The following is a 14,288-nucleotide window of genomic DNA, read 5'->3' on the forward strand; positions in this document are numbered from 1 at the left end:
TTTGCATGCAGACTTTATTTATTTATTTTGAATTTGCTGTGAGACAGGCTAGGCTATATTTCCACTGCTAAGGATGTTCCAAATGTTGATATCCTCCAAAAACATTTTGTACTGTTACAAAGACATGCCCTAATTAAAATGAGACAAGAACAACCTCTTCTGCTATCTTCTCTTTCACATGTGTTTAAGTTTGGAGAGAAAATATATTCCAGAAGAATTAACTATTTTCAGAAGTCTCTTATTAAGGAGTACATAGTGCTAACTTTTTAGTGTTTTATTTCAACAGATTTTCTATTAAGTCAGCTACTTTCCTGAAAATACGGTTGAGTAAGTAAAACATTTCTTAACCAAAACTTGAGAAAACATATAACTAAAGTTTTGCAGAGTGAAAGCACTTTGGAGCACCATCTCCTACTTTATGTTTGTAACTGCCCTGCACTGCAGGACTTACCCCCATCTGAGCTGGGTTCCTCAGTCATTAGTCATCATAATAAAAGAAATACCACAACAACATCATGTTGTTCATGATGTTCATTCAGAATGGCCCATATAGTCAGGGAATCAAGCTTCACAAAGAAGAAATAAAACCTGTTTAAAAATTTGATAGAAAAATACCCATTACCTACATTTCTCATAGAAGAATATCCTGATTTACATTCCAGCTGTTCACAAAGTGTGATTCATGATGAGAGGGTAAGCAGTCCTCAATAAATTTGTGGAACTACATTAAACAGCATTTCCAGTGAAAAGATTACTGATATGCATGTACTGTGATTCACAGGAAGGGCTGAGGGTAAGCATTACTGCACCACTCCAAATAATTGGGAGCTAGTATGCTGTACATCTCCCAGGAAGTATCTGTCAAAGCATACAAGCTATAACTTCTGCACTTTTGAGAGTGATGTCATTGCTCATCAATCCAAATCAGCCATCACTGCAGTTAAGGGTTCAAGTTACAAGTAATAAATTCATTATAAATAAAAAAAAAACCCTTTACTGAACAGGATTATTTATGAATCCTGCAACTATAGGGGGACAGGATGCCCAGATCCAAGACACTTCTTTGGTTCTACAGCCTACATTCATTATGTCTAACACACAGAGAAAGTCTGAAAATATGCTAGATATAGTCACTCTGCCTTGCAGAGCATAGGCTCCGCATGTACACTCTCAGAGCTTACAGTTCTTTTACACCAAAATTTATTCCCTAAGCGTAGCAGTTTGCAGCAAACACAGCTACAGCAAGAATATCCTGGCTGAGGCATTTGGTTTTTTACACATTTAGAAATTTTTGGAACCTGAAAGGAAATGAAAATACCCAGACACACAAGCAGACAGATGTTGCTGGTCTGGCAATAGAGATGTGAGCAGAATAAATTTGGTGTTGAAGAGGATTTGCCACTGTGCTAATACATATGCCAGCTTCAGGAGCAGCTGGACAGGACACAGCTCAACAAGTTCTGCTATACTGTTCCAGCGGAACATTATGGATGTGAACACAAATTTAAGAGAGTTACCTTAAAAAATAACAGCTTTATAGAAATTTGAAAGACAAAATTAAATGCAGAATTGCATCGCCCTTAGCGCTAACACCAGGTATGAAAAATTCTTCATTTATTGTACACTGAGAATTCCGCACACACAGAGCCATTTTACTAGAGAGCTTTCTTTGATCGTTTAAAAAAAAAAAAAAAGGACAAGAAGCTTTAAGAGACAACCAGAGATTTCTTTCTAATAGTCCTTCAAAGCTGTGCATCATTGGTACTGTATTTATTATGGATTAAACCCAGACAATTAAAAATTACCTTGACTTTTTTTTATTAGTTTTGGCTGTTTTTAAAAGAAGACAACCCCCACCCCAAATCTTTCAAAAATCACTCATTATTAATAAGGACATTTTTATCTAGGGTACTTTTCAGACTACTATGTTCCTTTTTGCAAAACAAGTAACTGGATGAGATACCTGGTATGACTCAGGTATCCCTTTTTTGTCATAGCACCTTCCCTCCAAATTTTCTATGTTGGTAACTCCACACAAGGTCAAATACTGTGAAATATGTTGCCCATAAAATCAGCATAACATTAGATAATTGTGAAAATATACTTGTTCTGTCGATTGGATTTATGACTCATTGGAGAGCAACAGCTAAAATGACCCTAATCAACAGCTTAAAATGAGACTGGTGAATACCTGAGTTTTTCCTCCCATTTTTGCAGAACTGGGTTGAGGGAAAAGTCGATACTCTTCTTCCTTTATACTGTTTTACCAGCATCTCTCTTTTTCCACACTTGGGAGTCTTTCATACAGGATCTTTTAGAAACTGCCATTTTCCCCTTAGCCATGCTGTACATTCCTACATACAAGCTCAGAATGCACCATCTCTGCCCACTGCTCCCTCATGTTTCTTAAGGGCTATGTGCTCCATCATTTTAGAGATATTTTTATACAATTTACACTTATACCCAGATTCTCACCAGACCATTTTGTACCCTGCATGCTATTCATTCATTTCTTATTCCCACTATGTTCTGTTACTTGGATGCGCCTTTATTTTGTCCAATAAAGCCATCGTTTCCTCTTCGGTCAGATCTCTTATGTGAGATGCCTATTGTGATAACTATCCCTGCTTTTTCTTTCTTTCATTTTCTTCACCATCAAGTGTTCAGAAAGTCAGCCCTGACTTTTTCCTGGACACCAGGAAGCATACATGTTCCTCATGCACAATGAGACAGCTTCTCCCTGTTCTCCTTGCCTAACAATCATGAACAAGTTATAGCCTATTTGTACCAATCATGTATTTATTCTAATCATCCTTTGGAATGCTGATGGAGTTTAGTCATAGATTAAGATTTTCAATAGTTCTTTTTCAATAGTTCTTTTTCATTTCCCAATATCACTGACTCTTTTTCACTTCTTGGATGATCAGCAAACTGTTCCCTCTCATTTTTCCATGACCACAGAGTTATTCCAACCAACTCACAGACAAAATAGCCCACTGAGGAAATCATCTTCTGTTTTAAACTTACTAGACTGTCATACAGAGGGATCAGGTAACACACTCCGGAATCCTCCAGATGATTCTAAGCAATAAAAACTAATTTTGAAATAATTTTTTTTCACCAATAAAGCATACATGGCATTGTGATTCAGACTTATTTTCTTGGTTTTTTTCTTCTTGTATTACCTTTTCCAAACTCAGAGAATTCCTGGTTATTTCCATTAAAGACACAGGAGGTGTTGTATACCAGAGTAAAAAAGAAGCATTAACCTACAACTACTTCACAGGTCCTACTCTTTTTTGCTGTAGATATATGTGTCTTTTTCTCTTCTGAAGCAGGGAAATTATCTCTAAACAGCTTTTCAACTTCATTCACCATGGAAAGCTGAGAAATGTCAGGATGTTCTCCTACCTTCTGAAATCTATGATTTCCTATCAGGAAAAGCTGCCATTCACACCAAAAATACTGCACATTTTTCCCAGAACACAGGGATTGACAGCTAGCCTGGGGGACCCATGCCTTTGCCTTTACTTTAAACTAATTGGCACTACAGCCTCTTTTACCACTACAGATACAGTTTTGGCTGGTTAACCATCTTCATTGCGTGCTCTACCTGGCTGCAGGCTCTATGACTGGTTTACTTCCTGCCTATCTGTTGCCTAACTAAGTTTACTTCTTAGTAATCCCTGCTGTCGGCTGTTTTCCTGGCTCATGAATGGGCTCCTAACCTGACTGTTGTCCAAATCTCTTAGTGGGTCTTGTTCATAGATTGGTTCTGTGATGCTTCTGTTTCTGAGAGGCTGACTTACTCAGGAGATCACACTGAAAATCTCTGTCACACCTTTCACTTACTGCCAATGGAAACTCTCTAAAATCGACTCTTGTTTCTGCAAAGGGCACCTCTTCTCATTTTAAGAAGCTTAAAAATATAATCAGCACCAGGACTATTCTGAAACAATCACACTTGATTAGAAGTTGGGCAGGTTTTGGGATGGGATGAGAGAAGAAAGGTATGAAGAAAATGAGGTATTAAAGACAATTTAGCCTGAAAAAAAAGGCTACCAAGACACAGTCTAGATGACATTTCCTGTACACAAATGATACCGAACGTGATGGAAGAAAATGCCAATTGGGTAATTTCAAGGCAGGATATAAATTAGCCCCTTCTTGCCTGTTAACTGCTTGGAGAGGAAAGGTAAAATCTTGTGCCATTTCTTAGATTAAGAGGGCATTAATCACCTCTTTTCAGCCGAGTCATCACTGCAGGAATCATCAGACAAAATCCTACAGATTTTGTTAAGCGAAAGCCCAAGTAGGCTTTTCCTGTCCTAGGCAGGACACCAGAGAGTTTCTCTTCCTACAGGAATTCTTAGCTGTCTTTCTGTGTGAAAGGCGAAGTGGCTGATAGAAAACAATTTTAAGAACACTTAAAACTCTTCACCTACTGTGAAAAATGAATGAACAAGAGAAAGTGAAGGGATGATGTTAGTCCTGTTCTAAGGAGTTATATGGCAAGTAAAAACATCACAGATTGTCAAACACTCCCATTCCATAGCCAAGAAAGACTTAACTTTTATAAAGAAAAAATTTGGATATGAGGATGTTTTTACTCCACAGTATTTAGGAAGCAAGGGGGGTTACTAGGAAACTGTTGTTGAACTCTCTGGGTTTGTCCATATGGATCAAATCTGTAGCACAACTTGTCATTTTGGTCTTGGAGAAAGTGCCACAGATCGAAAGCTAGAATGGAAGGCCAGTTGTGGCAAGGCTCCAAAGAGGGTGGGATAAGGCTAGTCTGATTCTGTCTTCCCATCTGTCCACACACATAAAAGTAAGTCAGAGGGAGTGATGGCATTGGCTTCAAGGAAAACAGTACTTTACTCACCCACTAGCCCTGGCAGCTTGTATAAGCAAGAAATTATAAAGTATCTATTCCCAGCCCTCAGCTCACAATGGCAGCATCACAACAGAGAAACATGGCTCACTATGTCTTCAGGTAAGGCAGACATACCACAGTACACAGCAGAGCCATCTGACTCTGCCACCAGCTGACCATGTGACTTTCAGTAGCCATCTCAGCTTAAATCCATACCACTAACACCTCACTTTTGAGAAGCTCATTTAAGAAAACCAGATACATTTTTCAGGATAGAAAGGAGAAATAGAAAAGACATTCACTTGTTATAGTGAGACAACATAACTTCTGAAGCTAAGACAACTCACAGCATTGTAGGATGCAGCAAGGAGCTTTTTATATGCTCTGTTTGCTCCCAAAACACTGGCAAAAAAATTTAAAATCCTGGGTTACAATTCACATGAAGCACAATTACTCAAACAGTGACAGATACTTCTTTGCTGGGCTTTTCCAAGGCATCTGGAAGTGCTCTATGGAGCACAGTTTGAGGACCCATGTTTTGGTTGACTTCAAAAGTAAACACAGACCCTCACTGCAATTACAAAATATGTCACCCTTGCAGGCAGATTTAGAAACAGTTTCAGGTCACAGAGTCACCTCAGCCACCCTGGTGATTCCGCAATGCTACAATTTCTGGTTAGTTTCCAAAGCTGTGAAAATCTTCTTAAATGGGATATGTTTCCTAGAATATATTTACCTTCATTTAGTGCACACTTCCTTTGGCCAAACTGCAAAACAAATCATGGAAACACGATTTGCTACCAGAGACCCCTTAGTTAGTCTGCTTAAATACACTTGTTCACTATTACTGAATTCTACAATGTCTGTAAGTAAAATAAGATGGGTGCCTTTCCCTTCAAGAAGTCTTCACAAATGTACTCAAGATTATAAGAGATGATGTAAGACTGCACACATGAACAGGTTTGGTCTTGATACCCATTGTATAAGGGTTACTTTCAAATGTAATGAGATCTGTTTTATTTATGTTGGTTTAGTTAGTATATGGTGTGGTTCTCATTAGAGAGCCAGGCTCAATGTATTTAGGTTGGGTCAGGAGGACATGTACAATAATTGCTTAATGCCGCATTTGGCAAAGTTACTTAAAAAAAATAATCTTGGCAGTTGTTAAAAAAGCAGCTGGCATATAAGTTGTTTGACTTAACTATTACCTCATTTTCTCTCAAAATATTGCCAAAACTTCTTAATGACAGCGAACAGATGGTCAACATTTTTCAATGTTATAGATAATCCTCTTCCCAAATCAAATGATGGCATTTTATTTGTTTAACCAGAAGGGGATTTGAACAAGAATTAGACATCATTTACATATATTCCATGACCAGTATTTCCAAAGGGTGAATGTACTGCAATATTGTCAAAACTGCAACACATTAAAATAATCTAAAACAAAGTATAGCTCTTACATTCACATTTGGAGGAGAAGGGTCTGGTTGCTGTCTGATTGCTAGTGCTCAGAAGCCTTGGTAGACAGCAGCCTGCCTGCCTTCCCAAGCTGCTGCACGCATCCAGTTACGCTGCAGTCAGTCCACCTCAGAGTTCAACCTAAGATATCACACAATCAGCTGGTATAGGAAGAAGGATGAGGAGAGAAGTTGAGCACGCTGATTAAGTCTTTTACATGAGGTAGACATAAGCAAAAGCCCAAGATCTTTCATCTTCAGGTACAACTCAAAGAGATGAAACGCAGCAAAGCAGGTCAGTACAATAGTTTATAAGCAGTATTTCCAGACACCAGCCAGAAAGGAGACTATAGCTTCTTCTGCTGCAGCCAGAAAAAAGTGATGTGAATTGTCGATGTGTAGACAGAAAGGAAGAGGAGTTATAGATAGTTGTAGACAATGTCAGAAACTGGTTATAACCTGGCAGGAAGAGACAAGTCAAGCATGGCATCTAAGCTGACTGACTGAAAAGATGATGGTGTTGACAACAGCAAAGAGAACAGGAGGAAAAGGAGGACTTAGTTAAAAACAGGACGTTGGCTTCTGGCACTGTTGCATCTAAGGTGACAGCGAGACATTTGTAAGGACATGTGTACAGGTCTGGTGAGACACACAGCTGATGGCAGGAGAGAAAAGGAAAACAACTCACTAGAGCGAGACAGTGAATGAATAAATAGAAGAACAGAAGAGAGGAATTGTGAAAGCCAAAGGAGGGAAAAGTACTGAGGCCTAGCAAGTCTACCAGACCCGAGCCCCTGGGCTTTGGATGCAAGACTTCAACAAAGTATTTTCAGGGACCACAGCACAGTAGTTGACTGGAAGTTGCTTACAATGCAAGTGGAAATAAAGAACCTACAATAACAGTTGGAGAAGCCTGAGGTGAAAACAGAAATCATGGCAAAACATACATATAGTCTAGTCCAAATTTGGAGGTTTTTTGCAACAGGAAGAAATAATTGGCTGTACTTATCTGAAAGGAAAGGATCCTGGAGAGAAATCTTTGGGTGTAGGTAACAAGGAGAGAAAGCCAGGAAGCATAGCTTCACAGATTGTTTTAAACTGGATGATGAACTCAATCCAGAATTAAGCAACATTTCATTCCCATCTGAATTATCTAACCTCCTTTTCTGAGCTCACACTAGCTAGAGAACTGATTCCATGTTCCTGTATATGATTTTAGTGGTATTTGCTACTGTGTACTATCTTGCTTAACCAGGCTTAAACATAATACAAGAACCAGCAATTATGACCACTGTTACATGGCCAACATTTCTCAAGAACTAGTATAATGCAAGAGTCCCTTCTCCTGGATGGGAAAAGGTCTTTATAATGAACCTGGTATTACCTGTGCCAGACTGATTATCCACAGTTAGTACGCTAAGACAACATTTAGAACTGGTCATATCTTGGCACTGTCAGTTTGAAGGAAATGTCAATATCTCATAGGCTGGTTCAATTTTAATTGGCATGGTGGGCCAACCTGCAGGCCATGAATAGCACTATGTCCTACAGTGCTGGTCAAGCCAGGTAGTAGGAAGCCACACAGAAACAGAAGTTGAACCAACAGCTTAACAGAATTTTGTCTCCAGCAAATATGTTTGCGTAAAACACTTCTGCAAAAAAAATTCATTTTGTGGAGTCGACACTTCCAAATAAATTGTGTTTCATCAGGAAATCCCTAAACTGTTCCAATTAGAGTGTTTAACCAGCCAAAGCAGAATTCAGCAAACATTATTAAAAAATACAAGTTGCAATTATTACAATTTCATAGCAAAGAAATGTCAACCAATCTTCAACTAATTATCACAAGAGAGGCACTTTGTACACCCAGTATTAAGTTGAGGGGATTAGTTCCAGACAAAAGTTAATCTAAGATCTCTTGCCAATGCGACATTAGTTTATGCTAGATAACAATTAGATTAAATCATCCAAAATTCTGACCTCAGGTTACACTGTTCAGTGCATGGATGTTGGGATCTGTCTATCTTTTCTAGCTCGTTTGATCCACAGTAATTCTATCAAAAACTCTTTGATTGCCCACAGATAATTTACACTACGTTTACTGTCATCATTTTAACTTCAGAGAAAGCCCATGGAATCTCATGTATTTCTGGGTACACTAGCCTTTAATTCAATAGCAACTGCATTTTTGAGCAAAATCTCTCAGACTCACTCAGTCCCTCCTACTTACTGTGCTTTGCTACACACTGCAGTGTACTCCTGGAGTAAATAAATAGGATTTCTTTTAAGTGAGACTAGGTCAGGAGATGGGCTCCATGGCACACCTGATGCACACCAGTGATCCATCACTTCATGGGACCAGGCTTGATTTCGTGCAAAGTGTCCTCAGAACCAACTGCCTCATTCTACAGATTTCAACCACACCAGTTGCTAGAAACAGTCTCTGTGTGGATTTTTTCTGAAAGAGGAAAGAGGTTCTATAATGTCATTAATAGTTTTCTAATTGATTATATCATCATATTTTAATGGGCTTTAAATAACATATGATGTGTAAGAAATATATATATTATTTGACATGATCACATATCAAAGGAAAAAGTTAAATATAATTGGTAACATCAAGTTCTCCCAATTTACAGCAATTCTAAGCTGTAAAAGCCACCTGGGACACAGTCTCTGCTGAGTAATTTGTGGAGCCTTGGAAACAATTTCTAAATTTTTTTTACTTTAAATGCTTTTTTTGGTGGGGGAGGTGAGGACAGGACTTAGGCAGAATGAAAAAATGGAAGATTAGTGTCAGCTGAAGAGCTCCAGCACATCTTGCGCAAAGTTTAAAACAAACCCTAATATTGTTATAAATTCCAAGATAAGTGAACAGGCATCAGGAGAAGGCATACATGTAACAAGGACTGTGTCTGCTAGTTTATCTTTGTGAGTGTTTGAAAGTAGATGACAGTATATAAAAACAAAAAAGCCAACACTATCATAAACAAATGCAAAATGAGCAGCAAAGATGAAATGGTGCAGGCCATCTACTATTTAGTGCTTCTTGAAACTCTGCACATAGGGAAAATGCTTTCCTGGTTATTGCTGACTTATCTGCGGTGCATTTCTTAGCAAGACAGCCATTAATGCAGCATGGAATTTTCAAAAGGCATTATCCCCGCCCATTAACTGTGGTACAGTGAGAAAGGGGAGTGAAAAACAATTTTTTAAACAGAATAATTCCTTCTGACAGTCCCAAAAATACTCTAACTGTAGAAGCCTCACCTGCACTGGAACTATATGTATTAGAAATCCAACCTTTCACTATATAGCATCAGAATTTACACTCGCTTCCTCACATTATAAATTAATGCAGTTGCTCTTCCCATCTTCCCTCTTGTGCTTCATAGTTCATAAAGGCTCACAGCTTCATAAAGTGCTTTTTCTACACATTGGTTTCTGTTCTGAAAGAGGACTGTATGTAAGACTTTTATGCAGAAGTGGGTTCAAGAAGTGTAAGTTTGTGTTCAGGCTGCCTCCCTTCCCAAAATGATTGCATGCACCAGGGTACAACTGGTACATGACAGCAAACTTCCTTTTAAAATTGCCTTGCTATACTAGTTTGATAGCTGGTATCTCAGCTGGCCAGAACAGGAGTATGGACACAGAGATTTAGAAGTCCCACACATTCTCCTAGAGACTCCAGCTGTAAGTAGAGCCTCTCATATACTCTGTGATGTGACCTGGCTTTTTTTTTTTTTTTTTTTTTTTACACAGCATTATGTTAGAATTCATATTAAAGTCAGCATAAGCTCTGAAAATGCAGTTTAGGGGGACTGAGCAACCATATCCGAAACTCCTAGATATGTAACTGGCCAAAATTAGTTTTGTGGGCTTTTCTTGCTATTACATTTACACTTAAAACTGACATATGACACGTAAGCTTAACTAGATATCTCTTGCATACTTAAGTAGTAAGAGCCTCAAATTCAGTTTAATCTTTTTATTTGACCTCTGAGAAAACATCCAGAAAATGTCCTAGCTGGGACCTTTCAGTGAAGGTAACACTTTTCCACTAAGAACTGGATTCTGTCCAAATCATTGACCTGTCACCCATGAATCTTTACAAGATAAGAACTGATAAAGAGGGGAGAATGGCTGCAATGTGGCCCAGGAGTTTTGCTACTGAATTATTTAGATCCAGGCTTTTCATTAACTTATTGTTAGATACATGGACCAATTCTGAATCCCTGGCTAGGATGAAAGATGCTTCTGTAACAGATTTCTTCTTGTGCAGGCCTCATGGTAAATTGGATCACATTAAATTTCACCGAAGACCCTAAAACAGGTACCAGCTAGCATCATGGCTTTTCAAAGTTAATGCAAGCCATCGGGACAACTAACAGAAATGAAATTTTGCTCTTGTAGGTGTGCCTTACCACTCTGCTAGAAGAACTCCCAAAGCAGCTGCTAGACAAACACTATCCCAATCTATTCCACAAAGACCTGACTCACTTTATAGAAATTAGTCTTCTACTAAGCTCCATCCTAAAGCTAAGGAGGTTATACTTGGGCTTTTTTGGTTTTGGGGTTTTTCTGGCTTTGCTTTATATCTTTCATATGTACTAACAGTCTATAGCAAAAACAAGAACATGGGAACACCGGGGTTCTATATGCCTACATCCCATTTCTAGAAGTATCTTTCACTAATCAGGTCTTAGGCACTTTTGACATTTTTATTGCCTAAATGAATTTTTTAACGTATCTGGTCAAAAACAAGTTCATCACATCTTGATCTGATCAGAAGTGCACCCAGGAAAGAGGACGTTTAAGGACACTGTCTATACTATTTTCATTGAGCTGTCAGCTTATTGTAATTTTTCTTGTGCTTTTTAGCTATTTCTTTCTTTTAAAAAGAAAGCTTAGCTTTATTCTGATCTGGTTAATTGCGCAAAATTGACAGCTGAAACATTTTTTTAAACAAAATATGGATTCAGGGCATTGGCAAAGTCCCATCTCCTATTTGCCTCTTTTGTACTTAAAGGTTTTGCAGCAATGGAGGAGAAGCTAGGCAGGAAGCCAAGGAATTAGCCTCAGGCTGCAAAGTCTCCTCCAAGAAACAAGCTGTGCTGTAGGATACATAATCACACCATCCCCTTTCCCAGTTCAGCCAGTCACCTCCTTATCCTCTGGCATGGCAGGACTCCAGTAGCTGCCTACAGATGTCCAGGAAGGTGTCAGCAGGGCTCAGTCTGGCTTGATGGAAGTAGTGTTGTAAAAGGGAAAGATTACCACTTCTAGCAGACAGTTTACTCCACAGACGGGCCTCAGTAGGATGGAACACGTGTTTGAAGGACTGAGAATGCCTACTGATACAGGTCACATAAGAAACAAGCTAAAAGCCAAATGAGTTCTCAGGTCAGCAATGAAAACAGCCTAAAATCTTTGTGACATCTTAACAAAAGAGATGCCAAGAGCTCAAACTGCAAGGTCAACAGTGTTGTGGCCAGTTCAAACAATCAAGTTGAACCCCGGGAATGTAAAGAGACAGAAGAATGATGCTCATTGCTATCTGAAGGTCAAAGCATTTACAGGATATTGTGTTCCAGAACCAAACTAAGTCTGTCACTTACTGTATCTAATCACAAAAGGTGTTGAGCAATTGGCTTTAGCTCATATTCTAGGCTATGTTGAAAACTTCCTCGCAAAGCTTCCACTTCTCTGTTTAGACATGTTTTCACCCTGCCACATAGTGATTTGAAAGAATTTTTATACTTTCAGAGAAAACACATCATCAGTTATCAATTAAGAATTCATACTCAAGTCTGACTGCAATTAGGCAAACATTTAAGCCCATGCTGACCATCATTTATTTCTACATAGCAACATTTTCTTAAGTTCAGTTCCAGAAAGTGATGCCTTGAATTTACCCATACTGCGTCACTGAAATACACAGGAAAAAAAAAAGTCAGCATTGATAGTGTTTAAATAAGATTTCATTTCTTTTGTTTTCCCTCAGAGGATGACTTTTCAATATGATTTCAGCAAGAATAACTGCTTTATTAAGCAAGACAACTAGTATTATTTCCCTTTTCCTTAAGCCCTTCCAAGTTAATTCTTCAAGTACTTAGTGCAGGTCTTTTCCTCCTTTCATCTCCATAAGCAAAAATCTGTAAGATTCATTTTGATACATCCTAAAATACTTTAGAGACCTTAAGAGAAAATATTAAGTAGATGGTGTCTGGACAGAAATTAACATTGTAATTGAAGGCAGAGTGAAGTCAGAAGCTCTGCATTACCCCAAGATAGGAAATAACCAGCTGCATTAAGATAAAAGTTATAACCTTTTCATACAATCAAAAGAAATTAATGATTTTTACAGAAAATTTGCTTAAATATTTGGTTGCTTCAAATGCAAACTTCAGAGAGAGAGGCTTTAGCTAAACAAAAGACTTTCACAAAGGGAAATGCTTAGATTCATTCAGAGTTATTGTTCCTTCACAAGCAAAAAACACCACTTCCACAAACAAACAGAAGTTATTATAGTAAGGACTGGGCAAAATCTGTACTGGAAGCCCACACTACTTTGATTTTCCTTTTTAATTGCTGTAATCTACTTAAAAATCATCTGACTTCTTTGAACTAGGGCTCAGATCACATAAAGAAATGAGATTCCATTGAAGACTCATTGCAAAGCTAGTAATTTGTAAACCTTTAGAACAGCTTTTGAAATCTTGCCCAGGAACATTGGAAATGCAGCTAGTCTTCATCATTTCTCTTGTTTCATGAGGTCATTAGATTGAGAATTACACATATTAACTTAGGTTTTGTTTATTTATTTTTTTTTTAGAGATTGTTAAGAAAATTAAGAGACACAAGGACTACTTGCAATAGTGAAAACAAACTTACCCGCGCACCCTTCTCTGGAAAACATTTGCATCCACCACTGCAATCGCGGCCCCCACATGGCCCACTGTAAGACTTCTTTCCACCCTATTAAAGAGAAAAGAAAGAAAAAAATTGAATTTCATAACTATTTGTCAGCTGAAGATCTTCTTTAATTAAAATGCTTTGTTTCAGCACTTTTCACCTTTGTTACATTTATCATACGATTTTGCTAGGAAATAAGTGGCAAAATACTGTTATATTTTAACTTCTCTATAATTGGGTCATTTTCAGAATTGACAAACAGACACAAAAAGTTGGTTTAGAAATCCTTTGAGGGCAAGTGAATTTACACAAGTTAGTGCTATTGTGCAAGGTGATGAGCGCTTTCTAGGGCTACCAAAGCCTGTAAAACTAGATGATGTTTTGAGACACTCTGTAAACTATTAGACCAGGATCACAACCAATAATTAGCACTTAGCCTCAGCAATCCTGCATACCCAAGCATCTCTACATCAGTGAGAACTACCAAGACAAATTTAAGCTTGTGATCCTTGCACATTTGTACGAGCAAGAAGCTGCATCACCTGAGCCACAAGAACAGAGAAACTCCTGAATGACAGAAGGTGGCATTTTTAATTATGTGCAAGGAAGACTGTAGGAAAACTGCCATGGATTTGGACTTAATCTGAAAATATATTCTGAATTTGCTGGACCAGCATTAGTTATTTCAAGAATAATTACAATATTTATGCAAATCTGAAGTCCCTATATTACCAACTTAATTCCCAGCTAATAGTGATTGTGACAGTACATGAAAGTCAACTACATGAGTTTAGCTTAGAGAGTTTGACCCACTCCTTCCCACTCAACAGGCTTGAAATAGTGGACTGCCAAAAGCCCCGCAACACAACTGACAACACTGTAACAGTCCTGGAAAAAAGTTCAATTTAGCCTTGTAATTTAGCCACTCACTAAGAACACCCCTCTCTCAGGAAAACTGTCTGTCACTGTCAATTGTGCTCAAGTACAGTCCCAAGGTTTTGGATCTCTGAATGGAATAAACATTTAATCTCCTCATA

The 14,288-nt window shown here is 38.2% G+C and overlaps 1 protein-coding gene across 1 annotated transcript in view; it reads right to left on the reverse strand.

Annotated features, from left to right (window-relative positions):
- COL4A6 (collagen type IV alpha 6 chain) overlaps nt 1-14,288 on the reverse strand; it is a 136,579-nt gene that overhangs the window by 74,946 nt on the left and 47,345 nt on the right. Inside the window, exon 3 of the mRNA XM_074914789.1 lies at nt 13,231-13,314. Coding sequence (XP_074770890.1) covers nt 13,231-13,314 — 84 coding nt within the window. The remainder of the gene's footprint in view (nt 1-13,230; nt 13,315-14,288) is intronic.

This window comes from Athene noctua, chromosome 11 (assembly GCF_965140245.1).
Source record: "Athene noctua chromosome 11, bAthNoc1.hap1.1, whole genome shotgun sequence".
NCBI lineage: Eukaryota > Metazoa > Chordata > Aves > Strigiformes > Strigidae > Athene > Athene noctua.